Here is a 13211-nt window from a genome sequence, read left to right as displayed (position 1 = left end):
GCAGAAATATGCAGTGGGATATTTTATTTTCTAGTGCTGAATGTTCTGTGGCACGGCTGTACACCAGTATGACCTCTTAAGAAGTTGACGTTAATTTGAATGCTATTTTGCATGCCTTATGGTGTCCGTAAGAAGATTAGTGTGGTTTCTTCTCTGTTCACAAGAGACCTTGTCGGTAACAGATCACCCGCAACTGTCTAGTGGCTTAAATGGACAGCAGTTTGGTTTTCCAAATGATAGCTTTTCCCATAATGATAAAAAAGCAAGGTTTTAGTGTCAGCATTCCAGAAGTTGAATTTCCAAGAGTGCGCTTAATAGAACATTAGGAGGAGTTAATAGCAAACTTGTCTGTACTCTTTAAAAGCTATGGTGTCCATCTCAAACTGACTTGAGATTTTGGTCAGTAGTTGTAATTTTAAAAAATGGGAGCCTTCTTTCCTGAACAGGTGAAGAGTTTGTTTTCCTGTAGGTGGCTGTTCCTATAGCAGCTGATGAGTTAGACTGTCTAGATCTTAAACGTCAGAGCTGGATTTTAAATTTCTGGCAGTGCACCAGCTCTGATGTTTCATGCATCTTATGAATGTGTGAATTTCTTTTGGTTTTCAGAGGGAAGGTGCTATACTGAGTGGCTGTGCCAATGGAATAAGGCTTTTTCTATTCTATAATCCTTCAGCAATTTTGGAGATGTTGCAAAGAATGAAGCAGCTTCCCAGGGAAAAGGCAATATAGCTGTGTATAGGCACTACAATGAATTGTATAGGTTAAGTTAAATAGCTAAATATGTATTAGAAGTTCTTTTGCCTTTTCTCTGCCAATAAATCTCTTCTTTAGCCTTTAAATAATAATATTACTAAGACAGATTCATGTTAAGATTCACAGAAATTTGTCTTGATAAAATTGCTTTCTGGTTATGTGGCAGAAAATTATTGGATGGTTTGGCTTGCTGTGTTTTCTCTGACACACGTCAACAGAAACAATTGAATTATTTACAGTGTCTTTATTCTTTTCGTGTGCAGGTGGTGTTTAAGTCTGAGCTGATTGTTTAAAAGATGTAATGAAGTCTGAGCCTAAGTATAGATAGATGCATCACTTATACAGCATAACATTTACTGTGATTCTGGTGTTCTTTACAGTATAAAGAAGAAAAAATGTCTCATGATTTAGGTCCAGTAGTCTGTCTCCCATGCTTACCTTAATCTTCTAGCTGTTAATCTAAAATGCTCTTACTATTTTAGGAGATGGCTACGTAACGCAGATTGCCAGGAGTTGTACTAAATACTTCACTGCTGAACAGGTTGCTCAGGTACCCTGCCTGTTTTGTTGCTATGGGAGATTGGAAGACTGTAACTGTGCCAGTGCTGTCATCAGGTAAACTGGTCATATTTTAAATTTAGTAAATGTGCTAACTCTACCAGGGTGTTATAGTTGCTAAAGAGACATTAGGGCTTTAAACATGAGATTGATTTAACATGATATTAACCAGTCTAATAGTACAGTAATTTTTTTAATAATAGAAATGCTGCTGGAATGCAGTCAAATTTTAAACTGTCCTTTTAAAATTATTGTTGTGATATATTTATTGTGTTTTATTTCATTCTAGATGAAGTTGTAAGCTCTAGATTTGTGAACAGCTATGAATAATAATTTCAATAAAGGGATTTCATTTAAGATTTTTGTATGTGATATCCTAAGCTACTAGTCCTGAATTGTTTCTTAATATTTTTGTCTTTTAGATAGCAAAAATATATTTCAATATACCTCAGAGAAAAGGATATCTCCCCCAAACATGAACTCTCAAGTGCTACACTTGTCACTGCCTTCATCCAAAAGCATGCACAGCTTTTTCAGTGCCTTCTGCACGGAAGAGAATATTGAACAGAGTATATCCTATCTCAATAGGGTAAGCCACATCTTGCTTACTGGAGGCTTTTTGAAAATGTCTGTATGTCAGTTTTGGTAATGAAGATGCACTGTATTTGGAAGGCTTCTTTCTTAATGCTCAGAAGCTGAAGTTGGTTCACAGGAGAATATATTTTTTTGCCTTCTTATAAAGGATTTCAACTGATACTGTTTATCTTGAAGATTTATCCAGTTATTTATTCCACCACCCTCTCCAATTTTTCTTTCACCAGGAATTGACAACATTGGGCTTTCCTTCTATTTATGCAGAGTCCAAAGGAAAGGAATTAAACTTAATATCTATCATAAATTGCATGAATGAATTGCTTGTACTGCAGCATAAGAACCTTCGAGCTCAGGAAGAAGTAGAAATGCAGCATCTGAAACTGGGTAGTGATATGGATCACTTACAGAACTGCTATGCTAAATTAAAGGTAGAAAACAAGATGGTTTCACCTGTGTGTGTGTGTGTGTGTGTAACGCAGTGTTTGTGTTAACAGATACTGTACTTATCAGTGAATAATTTTTTTTTTACCTCCCTAGTACTAATTTGCAATTGTACTTTTATGAATATTTTTGTTTTTTGAATTTTTTCATTTGAAAATTCCTTAATGAGGTATAAACTCATAAGACAACTTTAATTCTTGCTTAGAAGTTTTCTTTAACGATTTTTTTAATAAGAGAAAACAAATGTTGACTAGTTCAGTTCAGCTCATTCAATTTGCCTGAAAGAATATGCCCAGCTCTAGAAGATAAATTCACCATGTAATCATAATCAGTAAAAACAAAGACCCTGTGTGGGTAACTTTTCTAGTATGCATTGTCACTCTTCTCCTTATGTCTTTCACATTTCTTTTTGACATTAGATTTCTTGGGTAACTGCCCACCAAGCCTTTTTATAAAGATTGTTCTGAAGCTATTGGCAAAACTTAGGTTAAGCTTTGTTTTATGTAAATTGTCCCATTTGCTTTGTTGTGGACACAGCATGCATATCTACGTACATTATTCTATTGTTTATTTAATAGAAATACTCCACTAAAATCATTCCCAACCCATACGTGTTACTTACTATATCCTCTTACTCCTGAGTTATAGATACTTACAGAATCCTGATTTATTAAAAAGCAATAACTGTATCTTTGTTTTTTATGAGCGGGAGTATTTCTTGTACTGGAGAATCTTAGTGCTTGGACCAGAAAATAGAACTTGTTGAGAATGCAAGGTGAAACATTAGCAGTCGAATATGCAGAAAGGCTTGTCTCAAGTGAGGTGGTTTAGCTTTTCTTTTTTTTTTTCAATATTTTCTATCCTTAGCTATTTTTTTTATTGGTACTGAACTGTGAACATTTTTTCTAGGAGCAGTTGGAGTTATCTAAAAGGGAAATAGTTGGCCTTCAGGAAAGAGACAGACAACTGCAAAGCAAGAACAGGAATTTGCACCAGTTACTTAAAAATGAAAAGGATGAAGTGAGTTATGTACATCAATACAAATTATTACATAGATTTTCAGTGCTGATTTTGCAAGGTGTCTGGTAGATGTTCACACTGAATGTTTTTTGGTTTTTTGCTGTTGTGTGCTATCTCTCAGCAAAGTGAAAATGACTCCTTGCACGCCAATTGAATACGTTTTATAATGGATAGGTCCAACTTATGATTCTATTAGAGTGTACTACAGAAACATGTACAATTTTATGCTTTGTTATGCTTTTGATTATACATTATTTTATGTTTTGTAAATGTATAGAAGTGAGAGGGAGCTGTAGGATTCAGTCACTTTCTCAAATGCACACAAATGGGAACACTTTGTTACATTGTGGATGTGCACAAAAGGTGGGGGGTGGGGAATAGTCCATGCTCATTAAACTTGGGAGTCTTGGAAGAACCCAGAGCAGAAAACACTATCATTAGTTTGGTGTCTGTTTCCATGTGGTCTCTGCCACACTGTACCTACATACTCCTAAATTTCTTTAAATGCTCTCTTCGTTCATAAATATTCAGCAGGCAATCAAGCATTATGTGTATGTAATGAACTTCAAAAGTTCCAGCTTAAAACCTGGGGTGTGTTAAGCTAGCTGTATGTTGGCAAGGTTAAAACTGAGTCAAAATCCTTCCAGCCTATTTGTGATCTGTTTTAATGTTCTTTTGGACTGAACAGTATCACCCTCTTTTCCCATCCCGTTGTCCAGAAGGAGCAAAGAGTTTGTTATTTTTTTATGTAAACCTAAATAAGCCTAATTTAATGTTAAATTAGGTACTAAATGTTATTTACTGAAACCAAAACATATCTTTCTTTTTGTAATGAGGATATTGGAGAAGATATCGCACGAATTGCCAAAAAGTGTACTCAGTTCTTCTTAAGAAGGACTGTGACATTATAATATGTTCCTTACTGTGTTGGTTTGTGCATAAAAGTAACTCAGTTTCCTAAGCTAAGTCTTAAGTCAGAATCTGTAGGCTGTTGTCAGTTCCTTTATCCAGAAAGAGTTTAATGTAAGCACCATTTCACATCTGTTTGTTTCTTTTTTTTTTTTTTTTTTTTTTTTTTAAGAAATGTGTTTATGTTGAGCTTTAGTGGACTAAATCTGCTCTCTTGTGGGATTGTTTTTAGGTTCAGAAGTTACAAAACATAATTTCAAGTAGAGCTACACAGTATAATCATGATATGAAGAGGAAAGAGAGAGAATACAATAAATTAAAGGAACGCTTACATCAATTGGTCATGAACAAAAAGGACAAAAAAATAGGTAAGTAGAGTGCTATGGCAAATAAGTAAATTTTGTATGATGTTATGTTCATATCCCTTTTCCTCAGTGCTGAAGTACCCAGTGGAACATTAAATATATTGTGAAATTTTTGTTAGATGAAATGTGTTGACTGATGTCATTGGAAAGGAAGTCCTACTCTAATTTTCTTTATCCCTCCTGCCACCCTCCAAAACACTCTCAGCTGTTTGCCATCTATAGCATGTCATATTTTAGTGAGCTGGTTAATTTGCTGAGCCAGAAGACAACTATTCATGTTGTGGCTGAGTTGGTTTTGCTTTTCTGAAACCAACAAGTAAAGTTGCAAGTAAAACAGACCACACTGGGACGCTGTATCAGGAACACCTATTTTGGCAACAGAAGGTAATTTAGTATCTGCACAGTAATCTCTGGAAGCCTCACACGTAAGTGAACAAAACTTTTGACATGTTTTTTGCTCAAATTAGTTAATACTAATTGAAATATCAGTGAGATCAAAATAACAAGACCTTAAGTCTATTTCCTGTTTCCTTGAGAGCTAATGAGAATTGAGCTTGAACTACTGTTCTGACGTCATATTTAAAATAATGTATACACAATTTACATAAAAGCTGGAACAGAGGGTGAGGGTATTCTTAAGAAGTGTATAAAATACGTGAGATAGAATAACATCCCCACCCTGGCTTTCCAAACACAATTTTTTTTCTATCCTTGTTTATTTTACTCTTGCTTTGTTAAGCAGAGCAGCATGATCTCATTTTGGTCTTAAGACTGAGGGGGATATTTGGGTGATGAAGTCTTTTTGACAGTAATTACATCAAAAGGTAAAAGAAGTGTCATCTGAATATGTGTGTAATTGCACGTTGTTTCATGCTTTGAAATCTCCTTTTCATTTGTAGCTATGGAAGTTCTAAATTATGTTGGTAGAGCTGATGGGAAGAGAGGTGCATGGAGGACTGATAAGACGGAAGCCAGGTGAAATTGTAGTTGTTTTAGAACAGCATTAATTGAAAGTATTTGTTATGTTGTCACCTTGTTACTGTCACATTTCTGCTTCCAGGAATGAAGAGCAAATGTACAAAGTTCTGCTAAATGACTATGAGCAACGCCAAAAACAACTTTTATTGGAAAATGCTGAGCTGAAGAAAGTTCTTCAGCAAATGAAGAAAGAGATGATTTCACTTCTTCCACCACAGAAACAAAAACCTAAAGAAAGGTCTGAAGATGGGCCAGTAAGTATTCCTCTGTTAAGCTTAAGTCTTTGATAGTTTGCAATGCTGGAGCCATCTGATTATTAAAATACTTCATGGAAGGCTTGCAATGGAAGGACCTGGAAAAATCTTTTCAGTATAAAAGGGTTTTACTTTTCTTTGGTAAAACAAATCTATATGCGTATTTAAATATGTATTTTTTGAATGGTAAGATGGCTTGCAGCAGGCTTTGTTTCTATTTCTGCAGGTACTTTCAGACTTGGAGGAGGACACTGGAGAGTTAAATAAAGAGAATATGTGGGAACTGTCATGTGAAACTGTGCGAGAGCAGCTTACCAACAGCATTAGAAAACAATGGAGAATGTTGAAAAATCATGTTGAAAAGCTGGATAACCAAGGTGATGTTTAACTCTTACACATACACATAAAGTGCTGCAGATAATTCCATGTGGTGTCATGCTCTTTGGACTTACGTTACTGTATGTCTAATCTAAGTGGAAGCTGAAATGGAAAGGACTGTGACCTGGTAGACTTCCTGAAAAGACTTGTGTTTTTCCTTTTCTTTGTGAGTTTAAATTGTGGGAATTTAGGAAAGCAGTCACCTTAGCAATCATCTTTTATCCTGAGAACAGACACACTGTAGTTTGTCAGAGTAAACAGCTTTCTTCAGAAAGAATTTATTTTTCTTTTGGAAGTACATGCTCTGTAATATGCAGGTCACTCCAAAAGTAACGCTCTCTATTTATTTCCATGGGAACTATAACAGATACAAAGAGCACAATAGCACTATTTAATAGAGTAAATTCTGAACTACATAGTGGCATTTTTTCAACATAGTCACCATCATTAGCTATGTGCTTTTGCTGGCAATGAACAAGAGCCTGTTGTCATGCTTACAAAAGAACAACAAAAAAATCTGCATTAGTGGAGGTGACATGCTGTTATTGCTGCTGAAGCACACCACACACCATCTTGCTTTGCTCACATCCACTATGTTTGGTCTCTGTGAACACTCAGTAAGCTTTTAATTTTCTGCATGGAGGAATTCAATGACACACCTTTGCTTCATATGCATTTCCATGTCAGATGCCGTTACTGCCTTTCCGCTGCCATCTGTTATATGGCAACAAGATGTAATTGAATGCTGGTGGGAAAGTTCAGCTCTACTGCCATACCACCATTGTCTGCCTCTGATGTCTTAGGCCAACTTAAACAGGAAACATTATTTTCAGAGCATCCTTTGTAAATGTTGGTTGTATTTCCCCGTTTGTCTGAGCTGTTCAAGTAATTGCAGATATTCAGTTTCTTTCAAATTGTGATATGTGATACATAGATCCTTCTCAGAGTTTGAGCTTGTCACAGCCGTATCTACTGCTTCTGCTGGCATTCTAAAATGAACTAGCTGATGGTATGGTGCTGGGCTCTCCTCGTTTCCAGCTGTTAAACAGCATTAAAAGACAGCTAAAAATATATAAAATTCTTTCCTAGTATTATTTTCCAGTGTAAGCAAATGCTGCTGCTACAACAAGGATGTTTGCAGTCAGGAATAAGAGTGAGAAGGTCATGAATGTAGTTGCAAATAAAAGAGCAGGTGGTCTCTGGTATAGACATATTCTTATAGAAAGGATTTTAAGATCATTTATTCTGAATAGTACTTGACTCAGTATACTAACCAAAAAATAAAATAATTGTGAGCATCAGGAGAAAAGATTCAAGTATTTGCAGTTTTCTTGGAGTCACTTTTTTTTTTTTTCATTTTTGAATTTATAGAGGCGACCATGTTCTGAGTGTTTAAATACTGTCATCAGGGGATCAAAACTTGGCACATTACAAATGCTGTGGTAGTTGTATCTTTGTGCAACCACATTGTACCTCACGCATTTTATTCCTCTGTGATTCATTCCCTTTCTGGGTTAAAAATGTGCACACAGTGTTCCAACTGTTAGCTCTGTTTCTCCTTCATAGAACATGAGGAAAAAATCTTTCCTTTTTTATCTATGATATATATAGTTACTGCCATACTCTTATGAACATACAGGCCCTTCGATAGTGGGCTCAGAATAGGCTAACGATGTACTGCTGAGAAGAAATCTTCATTTGTCTTGATTTTTCTTTTAAATAAATGCCGAACCAAGTTGTGGTGGCTTTTTTTTTTTTTGGTTGTGGTTTTTTTTGTTTTGTTTTGTTTTTGTTTTTTTTTTGGTGGTTTTTTGTGTGTGTGTGTGTGCGCGCAATGCTGTTGCAGTGCGGATTTGTGATTTACCTGAAGAAATGTAAAATCTGAGGCAACATTGTAACATTCAGCTCAGGAAAAACAACAGTAGTGCTTAATTATGTGTGTAGCACCAGTTCTGGATTGTTTGTCCTGATAATAGTAATTTTGAGTGCATGGTTAATGTGTCTTTTGGAATGAAACTATTACAGTTTGAAAATCTTTGCTACTGCTTTGAGTCTTAAGTGTTGTGAAGAATGATTTCTAAATAACTTTTTTCCCATTTTTTCCCCCTCCCTTAGTGTCACGTGTGCATTCAGGAGCTTTGAATGACAAAGATGTAATCTCAAGGGAAGACCATGAGCTGGAAACTGAAAAACTAGAGTTAGAAATTCAGCAATGTAAAGAAATGATCAAAACTCAGCAACAACTTTTACAGGTAGCAGGCTTTAAATTTTGTTATTTTCAAGACCTTTGAATTATTATTATTTTTAATGTCACTTATTGCTCACCTCTGAGTTTTTCTCCTTTTATTGACAGTGCTTTTTAAATAGGATGTCTTGGTGATTGGTCTAAGTGGGCTGTTCAGTTGATTAGTAATTTAATGAATTTGTAACCCTGGTAGGAGAAATTCTGGGAGAAGTTAATAGACAGGAAGGCTGATGAGGCCAGAGGTGTTTTGCTAGCTGCTTGAAACTGCCCCTACCAACTGTGTTGCTCATTTATCAAACTTCAACTGTTTTTTGATGTAAATTAAATCTGTGGAAATTCTAAACAACTTAATAGTCACTCCAAAATTATTGTTTCTGTATTTATATTTACAGCAACAGCTTATGTCTCCATGTGATGATGACACCACTCTGTTACTACAGGACTGCTATCTTCTGGAAGAAAGAGAGCGTCTTCAGGAAGAATGGAGACTATTTCAAGAACAAAAAAAGAATTTTGAGAAAGAACGAAAAAGTTTTACAGAAGCTGCTATTAGATTAGGACTAGAGGTATTAGAAAAGTGGAAAGGTATTAGAAAAGGAACTCCTATGGAAGAGAGTATAATAATAACTCTAATACACACTAAAAACTGCCTGATACACATTGTCTGCTTACATCTCTATACAGAGAGCTTGTTCTCGTACTGTGTAAAACACAGCTCTGGTCATTGCAGCAGATCATTCAGCTTAAAACAAACAAAACAACAAACATCACATTTCTTATGTGTATTGGAATATGAGTTTTCTGCAACTAGGTGAATCATTTTTCTTGCAGCTTCGGAAATATCTAGGTACTTCTGAAAGATCTGTCTGCTTATTCATTAAATCCTTGATTAGAGGCTGTTTCAATTTAGCTTTCTAAGACAGCAAGGCTTATGCAAATCACTGTCAGATTTGGCTGCAGCATTGAATTCTCAGAGTCTAGATTTTCATGGAAAGCAGTTTTGCAGAAAGCCGAAATAAATCTTTGCCTTCGTAGGGCCATTTTGTGTTCTTGTAGTTAATCTGGCTAGTAAACAGACTTACTTAGGGAGGGAATTGGGTTGGGTATTTCTCTAAATGTGCTCTAGCACATATCTTTTTGTTGGCCAATAGTTAGGATCAAAACATGAAGAAGACTACAAATTTAGCAGGGAGGAACGTGAAAGGTCAAGAACATAGAACATTTTGAGTTTTATTGAGGCACTGGCACAACAGTAGTTCACACAGTGACAAATATTGACTCAGGCCATTACATATATAATCATGCATTCTTCAACTTTTACTTACATTTTATTGAATTCTTTAATTTAATGTGATCTTGAATTAAGCTTTGTAATTTTTGATGGATAATAAATGTTTGTTCTGAAATACTTAAGACCATATTACAACATAAATGTAGTTACCTGTGCTTTTGAATATTACAATACTTAAATTTGAAATGAGTAATGAGAAAGTTGAAGCAATACTGCGAGTCTTCATCATAGAGTGATTGGAAAAGGAAACATCACCTTTCTTTCTGCTCAGTTGTTTTCATGGAAGTGATCAGTGTTATTTTCAGTGTCACTTGTATTTGTTTATGAGAAAGCTGAGGACTAAGATTGAAGCAGTAATCCTTATTAGCAACTGCCTAGAAATTAGAGGTATCTCCATGAGTTAGTGCAAGACTTGGGGGGCAAGGGGGAGCACAGGAGACAGTGGTAGGACACTGTGCCACTGGAGTGGAGAACAGTGAAATGAAAGGATTATTCAGATCTCTGAAACAAACCACGGGGTTTGGCTTGTAAATAAATACTTCCTTAGCTAATCCTTGTTGGAATCAAAAGCTTGCTTATATGACTGTAACTCTTTGTTTAACTGTTGGCTCACCTTAGTTGCATGGATATTGCATAACTTTTTATTTTTTTAATATGGAATAATGTAAATTTAATGTGGACTAAGCTTGTTTGTGTGGTCGTAACTGTAAACAGTCATTTCTTTTCCTAGAGAAAAGCATTTGAAGAAGATAGAGGAGCATGGTTGAAGCAACAGTTCTTAAGTATGTCTACCGATTACAAGCACTCTGAAAATGTGACAACTCCAAGTGCCTTCATAGGAAGCAAGTATTTGGTTCAAATTATGTTACTATAATATGCTTTTTCCTTCTTTTACCTGTAAGATGGTTAGGATATAATTCATTTCCATAGTAGAAAAAATTCGTATTTTTAGGAACAGATCTTTGGCCTTGTTGCCCATGAAGAATGAGTTGATTCTAATGATCTTGAGCAACTTGTGAGATTTAAGCTGTATACTAAAGCTACTGATTTATACTTTTTTCAAATTCTGGTGTTTCTGGCTATATTTATTATTATTACAGTCATGCTGTAAGTTGGGAGGAAAGTGTTGGGTTTTTTTTGTTTGTTTGTCCTTTCTTTTTTGATAGAAGACTTAAATCTAATCCTTCAACTGTTTTCAACTTCAGTGTCATCTAACTGATTTATGTATGCCTTCCAGCTTCTGACCAAGACAATCGGCTAGTGAACTCAATGTCTCAGCAAAGAAAGCCTCACTGTATGGTGAGTGGTCCTGTTTCAGCTGAATCCTGCCAGACTTCCCAGTGTATTTCACATAACAGGTATCTCAAATGATGTTGTGGATGGTTTTTGTGGTTTTTTTTTTTTGTTTGTTTGTTTTTCATGGTGCTGAACTCTATGTAGAGCAGTGAAATTGTGATAACTTACAGAATGATCTTATCTAGGTCTTGTGATTGATATGTAGAAGAATATGTTAAGCATCATATCATAACTGTATTGTGCTTCTCTCTGAAGTGTAATTTGTAACTGAATGTGCAGTTATTTACACTGTAACTTCATCTTTTTACCAGTTTCAATGCTGCATTAAAAAAACCTGCTGGTGACAGCGAGCCAAATCAGTGGGAGGAAAGTGAGAAGGAAGAAACTGAGTAATGCACAGTCCCAGGAAGACTCTGAAGCTGGCACTCTGCTATGTAGAAACTTGCACATAGAACAACTGCCTTAGACTTCCTAGGGTTGCCTGCTGTTTTGTTAGAGATGTTCATAAACTTACTGTTCTGAAGTGTAACAGGATGCTGTGAGTTTGATCATTCTTCTGAAGGGTTATGTGGTAGGCTGAGCTGTGATGTGTATGTATGTGTGCACATGGCTTTTAATTTTTTTAGACCATTTCTTGCCTCTTTTTTTTCTTGCAGCTCTTGAAAGATGCTTATTTAAAAGTATATTAAAGCTTTGGTATTTTTCTAGTAACAGAAGCTGTGATTCTGTGAATGAAGCTATGGTCTGAAACTTTGGCTGTAATGAAATATTGGATCTTAATGTTCTTTTTCATCACAGACAGAGATAGCACTTTTAGGAATGGTTTAATTATTGGAAACACTCATTATGAGAAACATCTCAAGCATAACTGGCATTAAAACTTCTTTTGCCTCAACTTGAATGTACAGTATACTGTAGATTTTTAACAAAACAAGTTCTATATTTATTAATCTGTGTGATTTGAAAATACCTCTTTGATATTTCAGATGACCTAAAGCGCGAAATCTTTATATATTTGTAAATAGACAAAATGATTATGCTGAGAAACCATGGAATGAAATGCATACATCCATAATATTATTTTACGTGGTATTTTAAATTGTTTTATAGTGATACTCTGTTTACAGATGCATTAGGACTTTCAATGGTTCATCCAGGAATAAAATTATTTCAAATGTAAAAAATAAACGTGTACGTCTGTTTTAAGAAACTGGTTCTGTGATTTATGAATGCAAATTTTTCTAAACTATCATGGTAGCAGGGCCAAGGTTCACTGTGTGTTTGATGCTAGTTTTGTTTTGCTTATTTTTCATTTTAGTGGGCTCCAGAATTTTTGGTGTAGCTTTAGGGAAACCTGTTTTGTTTATAACCTTCTAAAAACAGCCGTGTACAGATGAGATGTCTCCTTCCCTAGTCAATTCATGTACTTCTCCTTGTCCAATACGTGCCCATCTCTTCTGTTTTGGTTGCTCAAGCATTTGTTAATGTGTGAGTATAGCTCTGGCCCTAGTCACATTAAGCTTTTGGAATGTGCCTAAGAAACTTCTGCACTTCTTCAGGTCAGTGGAAGGAAATTAACTCTGAAACCTAGAATACTTCACTGATATTGTGTTGCTGCTCTGCTCTTAATCCACAACTGGATGTAATAGAGTGAGTGGGATACTGGAAAAAATAGCAGTAGAATAACAAGAAAGGGAAACTGGAGTTCTCCAAGGAGCTATGGTAGGAAGTTTTGGAGTTTTTGCTGATTAGCTCAGTGTGTTGAGCTTGATTTGAAATAGTAGTCAGTGCAAACTGCAGGGAATACTTGCTGTGCAAGAACTACTCCGCATCCATAAAGAAGCAGAACTGTATATCCTGATCTTGTTGGTTAGCACTTTTTCTGCATAGGCAACCAGATACGGAAAACAATACAAATATCATCCCATCGTATTTATTTTTAAAAAGGCTATTTTAAAATGTATTTCTCCAGTTCTCTGTCATTAAATAAGTGATCGTTACTCATAAGTTCTGCTGAGCTTACGCCTTCCGCGCAGTACTGGACAGAACTTGCATAAATATAAGTCATGAAAGAATAAAAACCTGTGTCTAAAATTAGACATTAGCTGAAAAATTTTAAATACATATTG

The 13211-nt window shown here is 35.5% G+C and overlaps 1 protein-coding gene across 1 annotated transcript; it reads left to right on the top strand.

The window, feature by feature from the left end:
* Positions 1-1325: 1325 nt before the first annotated feature.
* SSX2IP (SSX family member 2 interacting protein) lies at positions 1326-11475 on the top strand (the record flags this gene model as incomplete). Its single annotated transcript, XM_079536028.1, has 13 exons — positions 1326-1368; positions 1734-1900; positions 2133-2333; positions 3256-3366; positions 4508-4643; positions 5540-5615; positions 5701-5872; positions 6099-6249; positions 8366-8502; positions 8888-9061; positions 10517-10628; positions 11024-11144; positions 11394-11475. The coding sequence occupies 13 exons, from the start codon at positions 1326-1328 to the stop codon at positions 11473-11475; spliced, it is 1683 nt and encodes a 560-aa protein (XP_079392154.1).
* Positions 11476-13211: the final 1736 nt, after the last annotated feature.

Source organism: Tetrao urogallus (assembly GCF_951394365.1).
Source record: "Tetrao urogallus genome assembly, chromosome: 5".
Lineage (NCBI taxonomy): Eukaryota > Metazoa > Chordata > Aves > Galliformes > Phasianidae > Tetrao > Tetrao urogallus.
Note: the sequence above shows the minus strand (reverse complement) of the source record. Positions and strands in the feature narration are given on the sequence as shown.